At 43.8% G+C, this 13,180-nt stretch overlaps 1 protein-coding gene across 1 annotated transcript; it reads right to left on the reverse strand.

Moving 5' to 3' along the window:
* Window positions 1-477: 477 nt before the first annotated feature.
* Window positions 478-10,236, reverse strand: CBLN1 (cerebellin 1 precursor). The gene is made up of 3 exons (XM_081963611.1): window positions 9,537-10,236; window positions 8,811-8,930; window positions 478-2,830 (listed from the first exon to the last, which is right to left on the reverse strand). The coding sequence occupies exons 1-3, from the start codon at window positions 9,789-9,791 to the stop codon at window positions 2,633-2,635; spliced, it is 573 nt and encodes a 190-aa protein (XP_081819737.1). The 5' UTR covers window positions 9,792-10,236; the 3' UTR covers window positions 478-2,632.
* Window positions 10,237-13,180: the final 2,944 nt, after the last annotated feature.

Here is a 13,180-nt window from a genome sequence, read left to right on the forward strand (position 1 = left end):
CATTTCAGCAGGGAGACACAACAGATGCCACCATTATTTGTCTGTCATTCTGGTCCACTCAAAGATTTCTCAGATGGACCGTCTTATCATCCCTCTCTCCTTCTGCACACTCACTTCCCATGCTCAAGTCTGCTTGCGAAGGGAGCTATTAACAAAGACACTTCTTCTCGCTAACCAAAGGGAGGGTGACAGCCAGCATAAAAAGAATAACGTTGCTTATTAAGCTAGAATTAACTGCCCTCTTAGGAGCTAATTAAATTTGCTCTTGGAACCCAGGGTTTCTTGTGCAAGGGGAGGGTAGAAAAACCCATTCTATTTTAACTGTATAGCAGCCATTGCCCATGTCACAGCTGCAAATAGACATTTGGCAGTTCGCGTCCAGCGCTTATTTCGATTTATCAAGGAATAATTCCGCCTTGAGGGCTGATCTGTATCCTCCAGGCAAACAAAATCAGAACAGTACAGTAGGAAGGAGATTCAGGTCTATTTATTTCTCCATCTCTTCCCCGCTCCTCCAAGACATCAGTTTATTTATTTATTCCACCGGTGGTTGTTGTTTTTATTTATTTCACATGATGATTCGAATACAATCCAAAGTGTTTATCTTTAACTGCACCTTGATAATAAAAGTAGTTATTTTTCTCTAGAGTGCTGCAAAATTATAGCATTTACATCTTTTGAGATACTTTAAACAAAAATAATACTAGCAATTAATGGACACTAGCATTTCAGGTCTATCACGGAAGGGTTTCCTCGTTCTTTTTAAAATTTTATTATTTTAATAAGACAGCTGTAGAAAATGGGATTTGACGGAGAGATTATATGCTATAATACAAGATACAGAGGGCAAATTTGTCAGCTGTGACCACTTAAGGGAAGAAAAGGGTCTCCCACCCTCGTCTTCCTCCCACTTCAGGACTTAATCAGCCCAGCGATGCTTGCAAATTGAAAATACAGTCTCTAAAATCTCATCTTCCCTCCCATTCTTGAAAAACACCACATAAAATAATGGGAAGAGACAGAACAAAACTAGAGATCAAAAACAGTTAAATGGAAGTCTTTACGCTGCTAAGTCCTTGAACTTTTGTTTCATTCAGTCTTTCCAAGAAACTGGAGTTTCGTCACGGATGGAGTCTTGGGCTGGATCTTCTGCACGCCCAACACATGTGGTGGCCCCCTTGCTTATGTATTCACTTAGTTCCTTTCTTGTCATTTTTTCTTTCTTTCTTTCTTTCTAGGTTTGGCTACGATTGACATTAACCAGGACGGTTTCTCATGTAAGGGGAAGAAAAGAAAAGAAAAAAAAAACCCAGATGAAATGAAAAGGCCCTTAAAAGTCCCAATTTGTCTTTGGAGGTGAATTAGGAAATGTTTAGTCTATTTAATAGTCACAATTTGTCTTTTGAGGTGAACTGCAGTTCAGCAGTTTAAATCTCACCAGGCTCAAGGTTGACTCAGCCTTCCATCCTTCCGAGGTGGGTAAAATGAGGAGCCAGATTGTTGGGGGCAATATGCCAACTCTGTAAACTGCTTAGAGAGGGTTGTAAAGCACTATAAAGCAGTATATAAGTCTAAGTGCTATCACTATTGCAGGTTAACTCTGCCCACTGCCAGCAGTTTGAATCTCACTAGGCTCAAGGTTGACTCCGCCTTCCATCCTTCCGCGGTGGGTAAAATGAGGACCCAGATTGTTGGGGGCAAGAGGCTGACTCTGTAAAACTGCTTAGAGAGGGCTGTAAAAGCACTGTAAAGCAGCATATAAGTCTAAGTGCTATTGCTATTGCTAATTAGGAAAAGTTCAGTCTATTTTCTGTAGCTGAACCATACGTTGACTAGAGGGAGAAAGAACCAATCAAACGTCAAGCAGTTGGTAACCTTCCCATTCGCTCCAATTTCCATAGCAATAGGGCAGACTAATTAATGTATTCAACCTACATTATAGTGACTTACATACATAAATACATGGGTGTATATATATGTATGTGTGTGCGTGCGTGCGTGCCCGTGTATTCTTGTCTGCTTGCTAGCACTCATTTGCATGACACTTCTTACCATGGCACCATATATTCAAAAAATATTGTTTTTTCTTTAAGGTTAAACTCAGGGAGAGAGTAAAAAATATGTATACATATACATATATATAGAGATAGATAGATATAGGGTATAGATAGATAGGTGGAATGGTTAAAAAAAAAGCCCCAGATTCGTTGTACGAAGGTTGTGTAAAGTAAAACAATAAACAACAACCCCCCCACCAAAAAAACCCTGGAGGAGTGGGAAGGTTGCAAAGGTGCAAAAGACACACTGAAAGTGAGGAATTGATGGCTACAACATCACCAGATAAATGTAGAGGACAGTAAATACTGTTTGCAAAGAAAAGAGAGCGACGTTATTGAAAGACGTCAACCACGAGCATCTCCTGACAACTGTCCGTCTTGTTACCGAGATCTTCCAAGCACAAAAACCTCAGTCAGAGTTTGAAACTTCTGCGATAGGGTTGATCTTATCCAGGTGTCTGTAGTTTCCGAGTTCCTTTAGTTCAGGGGTTTGGAATCGGTAAGCCAATCTCAGGCTTACTTCTGGCTGAATTGTCCCCTGCCTCCTCCTCCTCCTCCTCCAGTCAGCGAGTCATTTAAAGAGGAAAAACTAGAAATCCTGAGAAAGTGGAATACTTCCAGCCCCCCATCAAATTTCCTCGCTCCAGTTTTAAATAGACGCGGTCTCCTTTCTCCATCTGGATCAAGACCCCGTTGCTGGCAGCTTCTCGTGTGACGTCTTGGTCCCCGGCAAAGGCAGAAATCACCGGCCACCCGTTCAGCATTAAGCTCACCTGGAAGCAAAGGCAGAAGACAAGCCCACCTCCCCATCAATGAAAGGGAAAAGGGAAACAAAGGAAGACTTTCCCAAACGGATGCAGGCATGCACGGGGCTGAGAGGGGATGCTTTTAACTAAAGGCATCCAGGGGGAAAAAAAGAACCCCTCCACCCACTCAGAGTCTTCATTACATACTGTTAGCTGCTCCTTCAATTATGAATGTTGCAGCCAGGGCACGGGAAAGAACAGAAGTACAGCCTGCTACCAATTTACTCATAAGGCAGTCCTCCTTGTGTTCGAAAGGTAGCAGGGCTGCAGACATGTGGGAACTGTTGGATAGACTTGCTCAGGACTGCTCTTTCAGCAATTATCCGGGCAAAAACATTTGCATCGTTATCTTTGCTAAATCCATGCTATGGAAAGATGCACTTTGCTGGGTCTGTCAACTTAGGAACTCAAGAGGAAGCTCACAGGATAAAGATCTTTCACAGCAGCAGCAAAAACAAAGAAATGTAAGAAGAAGAGGCACAGCTGGCTTAAGAGGTTTGGGATTTTGGATAGTATCAAAATGTCCCTCAATGTAGTTTTTAGAAATGAATATCAGACATAATCATCCTTCCTTCCTTCCTTCCTCTCTCTCTCTATGTATCTGTGCATCTAGTATCTATCCATCTATCTCTGTCTCTCTTGCTCGCTCTTATGTCTCTATTTTTCTCTCTCTCTTATTTCTCTATCTCTATATATCTCTCTTTCTGTCTGTCTGTCTGTCTGTCTATCTATCTATCTATCTATCTATCTATCTATCTATCTATCTATCATCTATCTATCTCCATCCATCCATCCATCCATCCATCCATCCATCCATCCATCCATCCATCCATCCATCCATCTATCTATCTATCTATCTATCTATCTATCTATCTATCTATCTATCTATCATCTATCATCATTATTTCTGCTGCCAAATCAAATTTATTTGCAATAACAAAAGATCCATTTTTTTGGGCTTTAGCACTCCTGTAATTACCTTTCAAATCCCCTTTAACACTACTGTAATTACCTTTTTAAGCCTCAGCTTCTCCACTCATCCTTGTATGGAGTTATATAGACAATCAAATAAGAAGAGAGGGGAAAATATAGATCTGATTGTTTTAGGGATCTCTAGAAGAAGAAGAAATAATGAGGTCAGGTAAGTGCTACGAGCTGTGTACTCAAAGTTGACCCCTCAAATTTGATGCATGTGGATCACGTCTGAGATTCCAGCATGGAATACAGTCAGCCACTACTCTGTGTTGTGAGATTGTCCTTTTCATTCTGGAAAGCTGGGTGCTTTGTTTTCTATGCTGAATCTTCAAATGCGAGACAAGGGATATGCCCTAATTGTCCTCTTCTAGGCAGTGTCTATGAGGCTAGGGAGTGGGGTGAGGACACTTATTCTTTTGTGGACCAGGAAAAAAATGCTGAAACCTTGATAAAGGCAACATGGCTCAAAAGAGATGACAGCGTTCATCCTGAGGAATGTTACAAATTCAACACTTTGCATACATCCACAGCAAAATCTGGCCCGACCAGTAGTTAAAGAATCCCATAAATGCAATTTGCTTTCTTCTCATGTCATTCTTTCTGCACTTCCTTAAAATCTGCTCTCTCTCTTTCTACACATCTGTGTACAGTCCTTAAATTATAAACAAAAGGTAGGCGAAGGCTTAATAAAACCCAAAATCACTATTGCCAATAGTGATATAGAGATAGATAGATGATAGATAGATAGATAGATAGATAGATAGATAGATAGATAGATAGATAGATAGATAGATAGATATGGTAGACAGACAGACAGACAGACAGACAGACAGACAGACAGACAGACAGACAGACAGACAGACATAGAGAGATAGATTGATAGATTGATCAAGGTGGAGATAGATGGCTGGATTTTTCATTGCAGAATTATACTACACGGGCAAGTTTTATGGGAGTAACGTTTACACATACAGATATAGATTTAGAGAGAGGGATAGATAGATAGATAGATAGATAGATAGATAGATAGAAAGATAGATAGATAGATAGATAGATAGATAGATAGATGATAGATAGATAGATAGATAGATAGATAGATAGATAGATAGATAGATAGATAGATAGATGGATGATATAGTAGAAAGATTGATACAGGAGAGAGAGAGAGTTATTTAAATAAGGCAATTCATTCCCCCCCCCTTTTTTTTTAGCATTTTAAGTCAATCAAGGATACTGTGATAAAAGGGAAAAGGAATTGCCCTAAATGTAGCCTTTTTGGAAGAACTGAGCTATGGGTTCCTAAAGCAGCAATCAACCCCTTAATATTTCTTAAAGAAATATACATTTGCACCTTATGGGTAGCAAAAAGAAAGAAATGGTTATTTATGGTACAGCCAGGCTGCACCCTTGCATTTAAATCTCATTCACCTTAGCAGGATGATTTCTGAGCAAACCTATGCAGGACTAGATGCTTTTACCTGTCCATTTTCAGATAGAAAGTTTCCCCTTCAAATTTAGAATTTATCGAGAAAGAGAAAAGGCTCTACCTCAAAGATTCAGGAAGTCCCACTGTGACCAGGAGACAATCCATGAACCTAAATTCCCCATAGTTCAAGATTCCAAATAGATTAATTTCCATTTGTGTGTTGGGAGCGGGGTGTGGTTGAAAATAAGGAGTTCCAGAGTTATTGGGAGGCATATACCTTAGATTAAATTAATATAGATCAGGGGTCCCCAACCTCGTGTCTGTGGACTGGCACCAATTCGCGGCATGCCAGCAACTGGGCCACGCAAACCAGCAAGGCCCCATCCGCGGGAGGTAGACAGCATGCAAAACCATACCCCCTCCAGCCCGCGGAAAAACCTTTGTCCATGGAACTGGTCCCTGGTGTCCCAAAGATTGGGGGCCACTGATATAGATTATTAGATTATTTATCAGATTATCATATTATTATTAGATTGATGATCAGATTATTATTAGATTGATTGTCAGATTATTATAGTATTAGAATATTAGATTAGATTAGGAGATGTTGCTTGAGGTTCTTTAAATGGTGGTATTATCACACCAACCAACCCAATTTACATTTTCACAATCCATTCACTTGGTTACAAAATTAACCCATGGAGAGGCAGGATACACTGAAGCATAAATTAACTCATCAGGCTGAATGCTTGTAAAAGGCTAATCTCACCTAACCAAGAAGAAACCAGAGTGAGGACTAAAGGAAACCCTGGTTGAAACTGGCCCAAGTTTGCACATTACACGTTGAACTACCGATTGTGTGAATACAGCCTTGCTGACCTTGTCTCATTTTGAAGAGCACACCTTTTCATTAGGTCCCAGTTATGCAGACAAGTGTTCCTCGTAAAAAAAACGAAAAAAAAAAACCTGAAGGGTGGGGAATATGCTATTTATCCCATCAGCAAATTCTGCAGGAGTCTAGCATTATTTCTGTGCCTGAGAGTTTCAGGTTTTGTTGGTGGCTGTTCCCACTTTTTTCACAAAATGATAATTGAACGCAAACCAGGCTTAAAAACTCACTACCACATTTTCCCCTCTTCCAGGGATTTGTACGTTTTGCTTAGTGAAGAGATCTAAAAACTCAAATAGTGTTTTGCAGCATTTCCTCTTGGTCTAAAAAAGCACCGGCTTCATGAAATGTGGTTTCCACTGAGACAATAGCTCTCCCCCGTCATTTGTCTGACAGTCCGTAAAGAGAGCAAGCATGAGTTAGAAAACCTGTAAGTAGCTCCCAAGAAGGGGTGTTTCTGCTCCTTTTTTTACAACAGCAAAACTACAGGTCTAAACACAATGCTTATTCCCCTATGAGGACAGCAGACAATGGATGAAAGAGCTATGGATGTATCAATGATCAGAAATAGGATTGAATGACAAATGCACCAAACATAGTTTGCACAATTGGAAACATCCTTGTTTCCACTACGAAATTCAAACAGCCAGGGGACCATTCTCTATCTAGAATCTGAGTGTGTCTTTATGTCTTCTGCAGTACAAGATACTTTTGAAAACAAAACCTGAACTTCACCTCATTGAAATTAATACAACTTACTTCTAAGTAGACCTGACTGGGGCTCATGGTTTCAGTCCACCTTAGTTTTAAAAATGACCTCTCTCCGTTTACTCCACAGACTGGATTTACAGGGGTAACGTATTTTATGCTTTTTGTGAATGCAACTTCATCTCGCTTAATTAAACTTAATTTCTTCCTGAGACAAAATTTAAAGGAATGTTAAGGAGGAGTAGAGAAGAGAGAAAAGAAAGAAAAAGAAAGAGAAGAGAGAAGAAAAGAAAAAAGAGAAGAGAAAAGAAAAGGGAAAAGGGAAAAGAAAAAATTGATTTCCTTGCATGGATACAACCTGCATGTTAGTAAAGGAGCATATTCTGCCTCATTATTAAATATGTATCCTTGGAAGAAAATCCAACTTTATAGAGTCGGAAGCTTTTTTTAAAAAAGTAAATGCCTGGCTTATAGCACAAAATACTGGAGGCATGAAGACCTTAAACAGAAAGAAGAACACTGACACTAATTTTTCTATAAATCAGAAAGGCTCAATTTAGGGAGGATAGCTTTTGGCAACTGTTTTTGGCAACCAGAATGGTGGGAAGTGAGACAAAGACCTTAGCTGAGGCATCAGACAGATTTATGAACGATAAATAATAGGGTGGCTCATTATTCATTTCATTTTTACTGCAGCCAGTAGAGAGCTCAAGCGTGAAAGTAGCCATTTCCAAGAAAGCTTTAAAATCAAGAGTAGGACTAAACTTCAGCCTTCAAGGGCCCAGTGTACTTTCTTCACCTTTGCATTATTCTTGGCCAGGTACATGAGAAAATATACTGTATGAGTATATATTGTTCTATCATCTATCTATCTATCTATCATCTATCTATCTATCTATCTATCTATCTATCTATCTATCTATCATCTATCTATCTATCTATCATCTATCTATCTATCTATCATCTATCTATCTATCTATCTATCTATCTATCTATCTATCTATCTATCTATCTACCTACCTACCTACCTACCTACCTACCTACCATCTATCTATCTATCATCTATCTATCTATCTATCTATCTATCTATCTATCTATCTATCTATCTATCTATCTATCTATCTCTACCTACCTACCTACCTACCTACCTACCATCTCTCTCTCCTCTCTCTCTTTATATCTCTATCAAGGAAGGCCTGGAGGAACATTGTCCACGGAGTCGCAATGGGTCGGACATGACTTTGCAACTAACAACATCTATCTATCATCTATCTATCTATCTATCTATCTATCTATCTATCTATCTATCTATCTATCTATCATCTATCATCTATCTATCTATCTATCTATCTATCTATCTATCTATCTATCTATCTATCTATCTATCTATCTATCTATCCCTCTCTAAATCTGTATCTGTATGTATAGACGTTAGTCCCATAAATCTTGCCTGTATAGTATAATTCTGCAATGAAAAACCCAGTCAACTATCTCCACCCTGATTTACACAGAGCTGAATTTCAAAATCCGCAAAGCAACCCCAATACACACACACACATATACAAGAATGGGTATTCCATACCAGGAAATTTCTGGCACAAGATTTCTGCACTGAACAGATGATGGATCTGACACACACTCGCTTATGCCTCGACATCAAAATACACGCACACAAATGTGTGTGCATGTACACACACACACACACACACACACACACACACCTCCTCGCCGAGAGCATCAACATTTATTGTGCAGTCCTGGAGCTAGGCAGGCTGACTCGGAAAGACACTTCGTTTCATTCAAGGGTGGGAGATCCTCACTGGAGCTCTCAGGTGAATTGAAAACAGTTGGTCCCTTTCATTCATTCGCATAAATTGGGGAGGGGGCTGCTTTCCCACCCAGGGCAAAAAAGAGGAAAGTTCCTTGTGGAAGAAGCCATGCAGTCTCACCTGGATGGTCTGCCTGTTGTACACCTTGACCACGTGGAAATTAAAGCTGTAGATTCCCTTTCGGGGAGCGATGAAAGTGCTGCGTTCCGAGTCGAAGTTGAGCCCAATGTTGACCAGCACCTACGGGATGGAGGGGGAGAAAGAGAATGGAGTAAAGAAAGAGAAAAAAGGGAGGGATATTGTCCAGGAGAGGATCAAAGCTTTACTTAAAGGTCCTTTCTCTACAACCATCCAGCCTTCTTCCATTCTCCTTCCATTGGGAGCTGTCCACTGGGATGGTGGGACTCCATCCTTACGTCTCCCTTTTCACTCTCTTCCCGGAACAAGGAGACACTAAGCCTGGGTTAGATGACCCCCTCCAGGTTCAGGGCTGCTGCTCCCCAATGTAGGTCCACAATTCCTGATGCTTGGGATGGAAAGGTTTTGTAGTCCCAGCGGGAGGGAGCCAGGTTGCGTCTCCCGGCACTCAACTGGAAAATTTGACTTTAAGGCTGAGGACTTGACTACCCCATCTGCTCCCCCTTAATCTCGGGGATCCTTCTGGAGAACTGAAAGTCGGGGCTGACTGAAAGAGCCCTTTGAAGGCATCTTCCCCCCTTCCACTTTCTATTGGTAAATGCCCCCTCCCTTCTCCCACCCCCCCTAAAACCCTCCTCCCCGCTTTCCCCCCTCTCCCCGACAGACCCCCCTCCTTAAATCCCCCCCTTCCAGGATGGGGAATCCTACCTGGTCGAAGTAAATGATCATGGTGCGATTGCTCATCTCCGACGGCTCGTGGTTGGTGCTGCGGATGGCCGAGAAGGCCACCTTGGCGCTGCCCGACCTCACCGAGATGCCCAGCGCCGTGCCGGTCGGATCGGAAGCCGGGTTGGAGTCACATACCACCAGGCACTTGCCCTCCAGGATGATGGGCTCCGTCTCGTTCTGCCCCATCGCCACGCCGGCTAGCCAAGCCAGGCTCAGCAGCTCCAGGGCCAGCATCGCGCCGACGACTCCCCTTTCGCCTTTGCGCGCTGGCTCGTCCCGCGGCTGGCTGGCTGGCTTCTCCGAAGGGGCGGACGGGCGGGCTGGAGCCCCGCTGCTCCCCCTGTCCTGCCCTGCCCTGCCCTTCCCGGCTCGGGCTCGGCTCCTGCGCTGCTCCCGGGCTCCCCTTTAGTCCGCCAGCACGTCCCGCGACGCCCCTCGAGGTGCGGAGAGGAGCGCCAGCGGCCCCCGGCAAGGCGCAAGCGGAGCGCTCCGATGCATAGTGCGGGAGGAAAGCGGGAACTACAAGCGAGCCGGTCGGCAATAGGGCAAACCGAGAGGGAACCCCGCCCGCTGCCGCTGATGCCTGCGACGGCGTCCACCAGCCCTGTTGGCTGCGCTCGCTGCCTGCCCCGTTTGTCTGCCTGCCTGCCCGGCTGGCTGGCTGGCTCTCTGCCGCAGCTCTGGCCCGACCGCTCCCCACCGCCCGAGCGAGCACACAAAAGCCGCCGCGGCGCGCCTCTCCCCACCTTGCCTCTCCCCCGCCAACCCCAGCCCTTCGTCAGCGACAGCCCCGCCCGCGCCCAATGGGCAGCCGGCGCGCTCGCGGCCAGCCAATAGCGTCCCCGTCCGTCTCCGTCGATTCTCCCCCCCTCTCTGCCCGACGGGGGAGGCTTTTTTTGTGCGTCCTGCGATTAGGTGGTCGAGAGAGAGAGAGCAGGTGGAGAGGAGGAGAAGCGAGAAGGCGCAGCGGTGTGGCGCCGGACGGTCGGGGCTACCCGGCCGCGCTTCGCCCACGTCCGGCCCAAAGGGGTGGGTGGGGAAGCCGGGCCGGGCGGGGGTCTTCCGTGGGGCCGTCTCAGGTAAGGAGCGTGACGGAGGAGCGCAAAGAAGGGGGATCCTGAGCGAGCCTCCCGGGTCCCTGCCCGCTTTGGGACAGGGTGGGTTAGGGGGGAAGGGATGCTGCGCTGCCATCCTGAGAAGGATCGGGCCCCCGCTCAGCTTCCTGTTAGGTGGGGGTGGGAGCGAAGGCGCGGAGGCAGAAGGGATGTGCGCTCAGGCAACGGCATCCTACCTAGATTGAAAATGCTCCTTATGAATACTTCCTAGATTGAAAATGCTCCTTAAGAATAGTTCCTAGATTGAAAATGCTCCTGATCCATATGTCCTTCGTCAAGCCAAAGATTCTAAATGAATTGCTTAAAAATAAGGAATACTTGTGGGGATTTCCCAAACTGGAGGTGGGAAATCAAAGTACGCCAAAAAGGTGAATGAACTCTTATCATTCAACCAAGCCAGTCCTCCCAGGCAATTATGAGACCGGTGGGAGTGTTAGCTGAGTAACAGAGGGTCCCACATTCCTCAGCCCTTGGGATGGCGGTCGCCTGGGTAGCAAGGGAAGGGGAGACCATCCCCGAGGTCCCTCGATGATGGGCGAGCTCAGATGTCTGGAGTAACATAGCTGAGGGAGAAGGAAGTGAGGTGAAAGGGGAAGAGTGGGAACTTACTGAAAGTCTTGAGCTGGGGAGAGAATTGAGGGGTTCTCTTTTGGGTCTGGTGAGATAAGAAATGGAGCGACCTTTGAGATGACTCATGTAGGCCACCATCCAAAGTTCTGGGTACCTTTAGGAACCTTGTGTCTCCTGGAAATGCTGGAGTATGACAACCTCTCCTGAATCCTGGAATCTGGGTCTCCTGATCCCCAAAGAAAAGGACTGCCCACTCCTCAAAATCAAATATTTGATCAGGGTGCCTGTTTTGCTTCCGTCGTTTTGAGTGCTTCGTCCTGTAAGGCAGCTTGAAGTTCAGATCGGAGGTCACCTTTGAGCCCGGGTTCCAAAGTTTTGTAGGCACAGCTGCTTTTCCCAGCTGGTTGATCTGGGAGAGGAATGGATCATGGAAGGAGAAAGGGAATGTAAAGGATGGGATGGTATAATTTATAGGATGGAACCGGGCCAACTCTGTATAATGCAGAGAGAGAGAGAGAGAGAGAGAGAGAGAGAGAGAGAGAGAGAGAGAGAGAGAGAGAGAGAGAGAGAGAGAGAGATCTTCCTTAAATGATGTCATCTTGAGGAATCAGGCCAAGAGATATGAATGATCTGATGTGATCACTAGAAACTATCCTAGAACAATCACTTCAGGTGTTGTGACATCATTGTTAAACATTGTACAGGTGCCACTTGTGCATTAAAAATGTATAGAGACAGAGATGCTCCTTCATTCAAACTGGCAATTGGATTGGATTGGATTGGATTGGAATAGAATAGAATAGAATAGAATAGAATAGAATAGAATTCTTTATTGGCCAATTGTGATTGGACACAAGGAATTTCTCTTTGGTGAATATGCTCTCAGTGTACATAAAGAAAAATAAATGCATTCATCAAGAATCATAAGATGCAACAGTGATAGTCATAGGTTACTAATAAGCAATCATATCATAGCAGGAAATAAATAAAACAATATAGATTGTAAAAATACAAGCAGCATGGTTATAGTCGTGGGAAGAGAAAGGTTCTTGGAAGTATGAGAATAATAATAGTAATTCAGTCTTAGTACATAATTTGAGTGCTGTGGGAATTAGTTGTTTAGCAGAGTGATGGCATTCGGGGGAAAAAACTTTTGAAAGATTTGTATTATTAGTACATTCATGGAAGGCTTACCTGATATTTCGGCCATCGAGTGATGGATATGTCCAGGAATATCCCTGAGACAAATCAGGGAGTTGCCTAGTCAAATTTTATCCATCCTTGCTACTATATCAATGTGCAGAAGAAGGGGCTGTAAGGTAAATCCAGGTTTGAGTTTAACCCTGATGTAACTGAATCATACAGAAATAGGGCAAGATGGGGAGGAAGATTAATTCTGGAAATGTTGTGAGCTCATTTACACCAAACCTGATTCACAATTTTGCACTTCTCTCCGCTACTCAGCAGTGTATTCGAGAGGACCATGGGGGGGGGGGGTCTTGATATCATCTTACCCATATCTCTACATTCTTGACTTGACAATTATATAAAGACTTAGAGAGTTACTTCTAACAAGCATGCCTTGGATTGCATTGGTACATGAAAAACCCCAGCCACATTGAGCTTTGGTGGGGCAGCCAAACTAAATTTTGTTTACTTTGGAGTGGCACTGAGTGGCATTTTAATTGATCCTCCTACATGGTGAATCTTCAAAGTAAACAATGACATCTTTTGATTTCTTGTTCTCTCTTGTTCAGAGAAAAAAAAACCCTAAAAAGCCAATCATTATTTGAGAACTGGGACTGTCTGGTTCTAGAATTTCTGGAACTTTCTCTCCACCTGTGAAACCCCGTAACGGGGGTTCCAGGAAAAAAGTTTAGGTGGGTGTTTCTTTCCATGAGAAAGTGGTGTGCGACTCTAAAGCTATGTAAAGAAAAG

The sequence above is a fragment of the Natrix helvetica genome (assembly GCF_964273705.1).
Source record: "Natrix helvetica genome assembly, chromosome: 10".
Classification (NCBI taxonomy): Eukaryota; Metazoa; Chordata; class Lepidosauria; order Squamata; family Natricidae; genus Natrix; species Natrix helvetica.

Excerpts from the sequence above, each read along its gene's own strand:
- CBLN1 (XM_081963611.1), bottom strand. The coding sequence starts at position 9,791 with ATGCTGGCCCTGGAGCTGCTGAGCCTGGCTTGGCTAGCCGGCGTGGCG. Across the intron at positions 8,931-9,536 it reads TGATCATTTACTTCGACCAG|GTGCTGGTCAACATTGGGCT; the intron begins GTAGGATTCCCC and ends TCCATCCCGTAG. Across the intron at positions 2,831-8,810 it reads ACAACAGGCAGACCATCCAG|GTGAGCTTAATGCTGAACGG; the intron begins GTGAGACTGCAT and ends CTTTGCTTCCAG.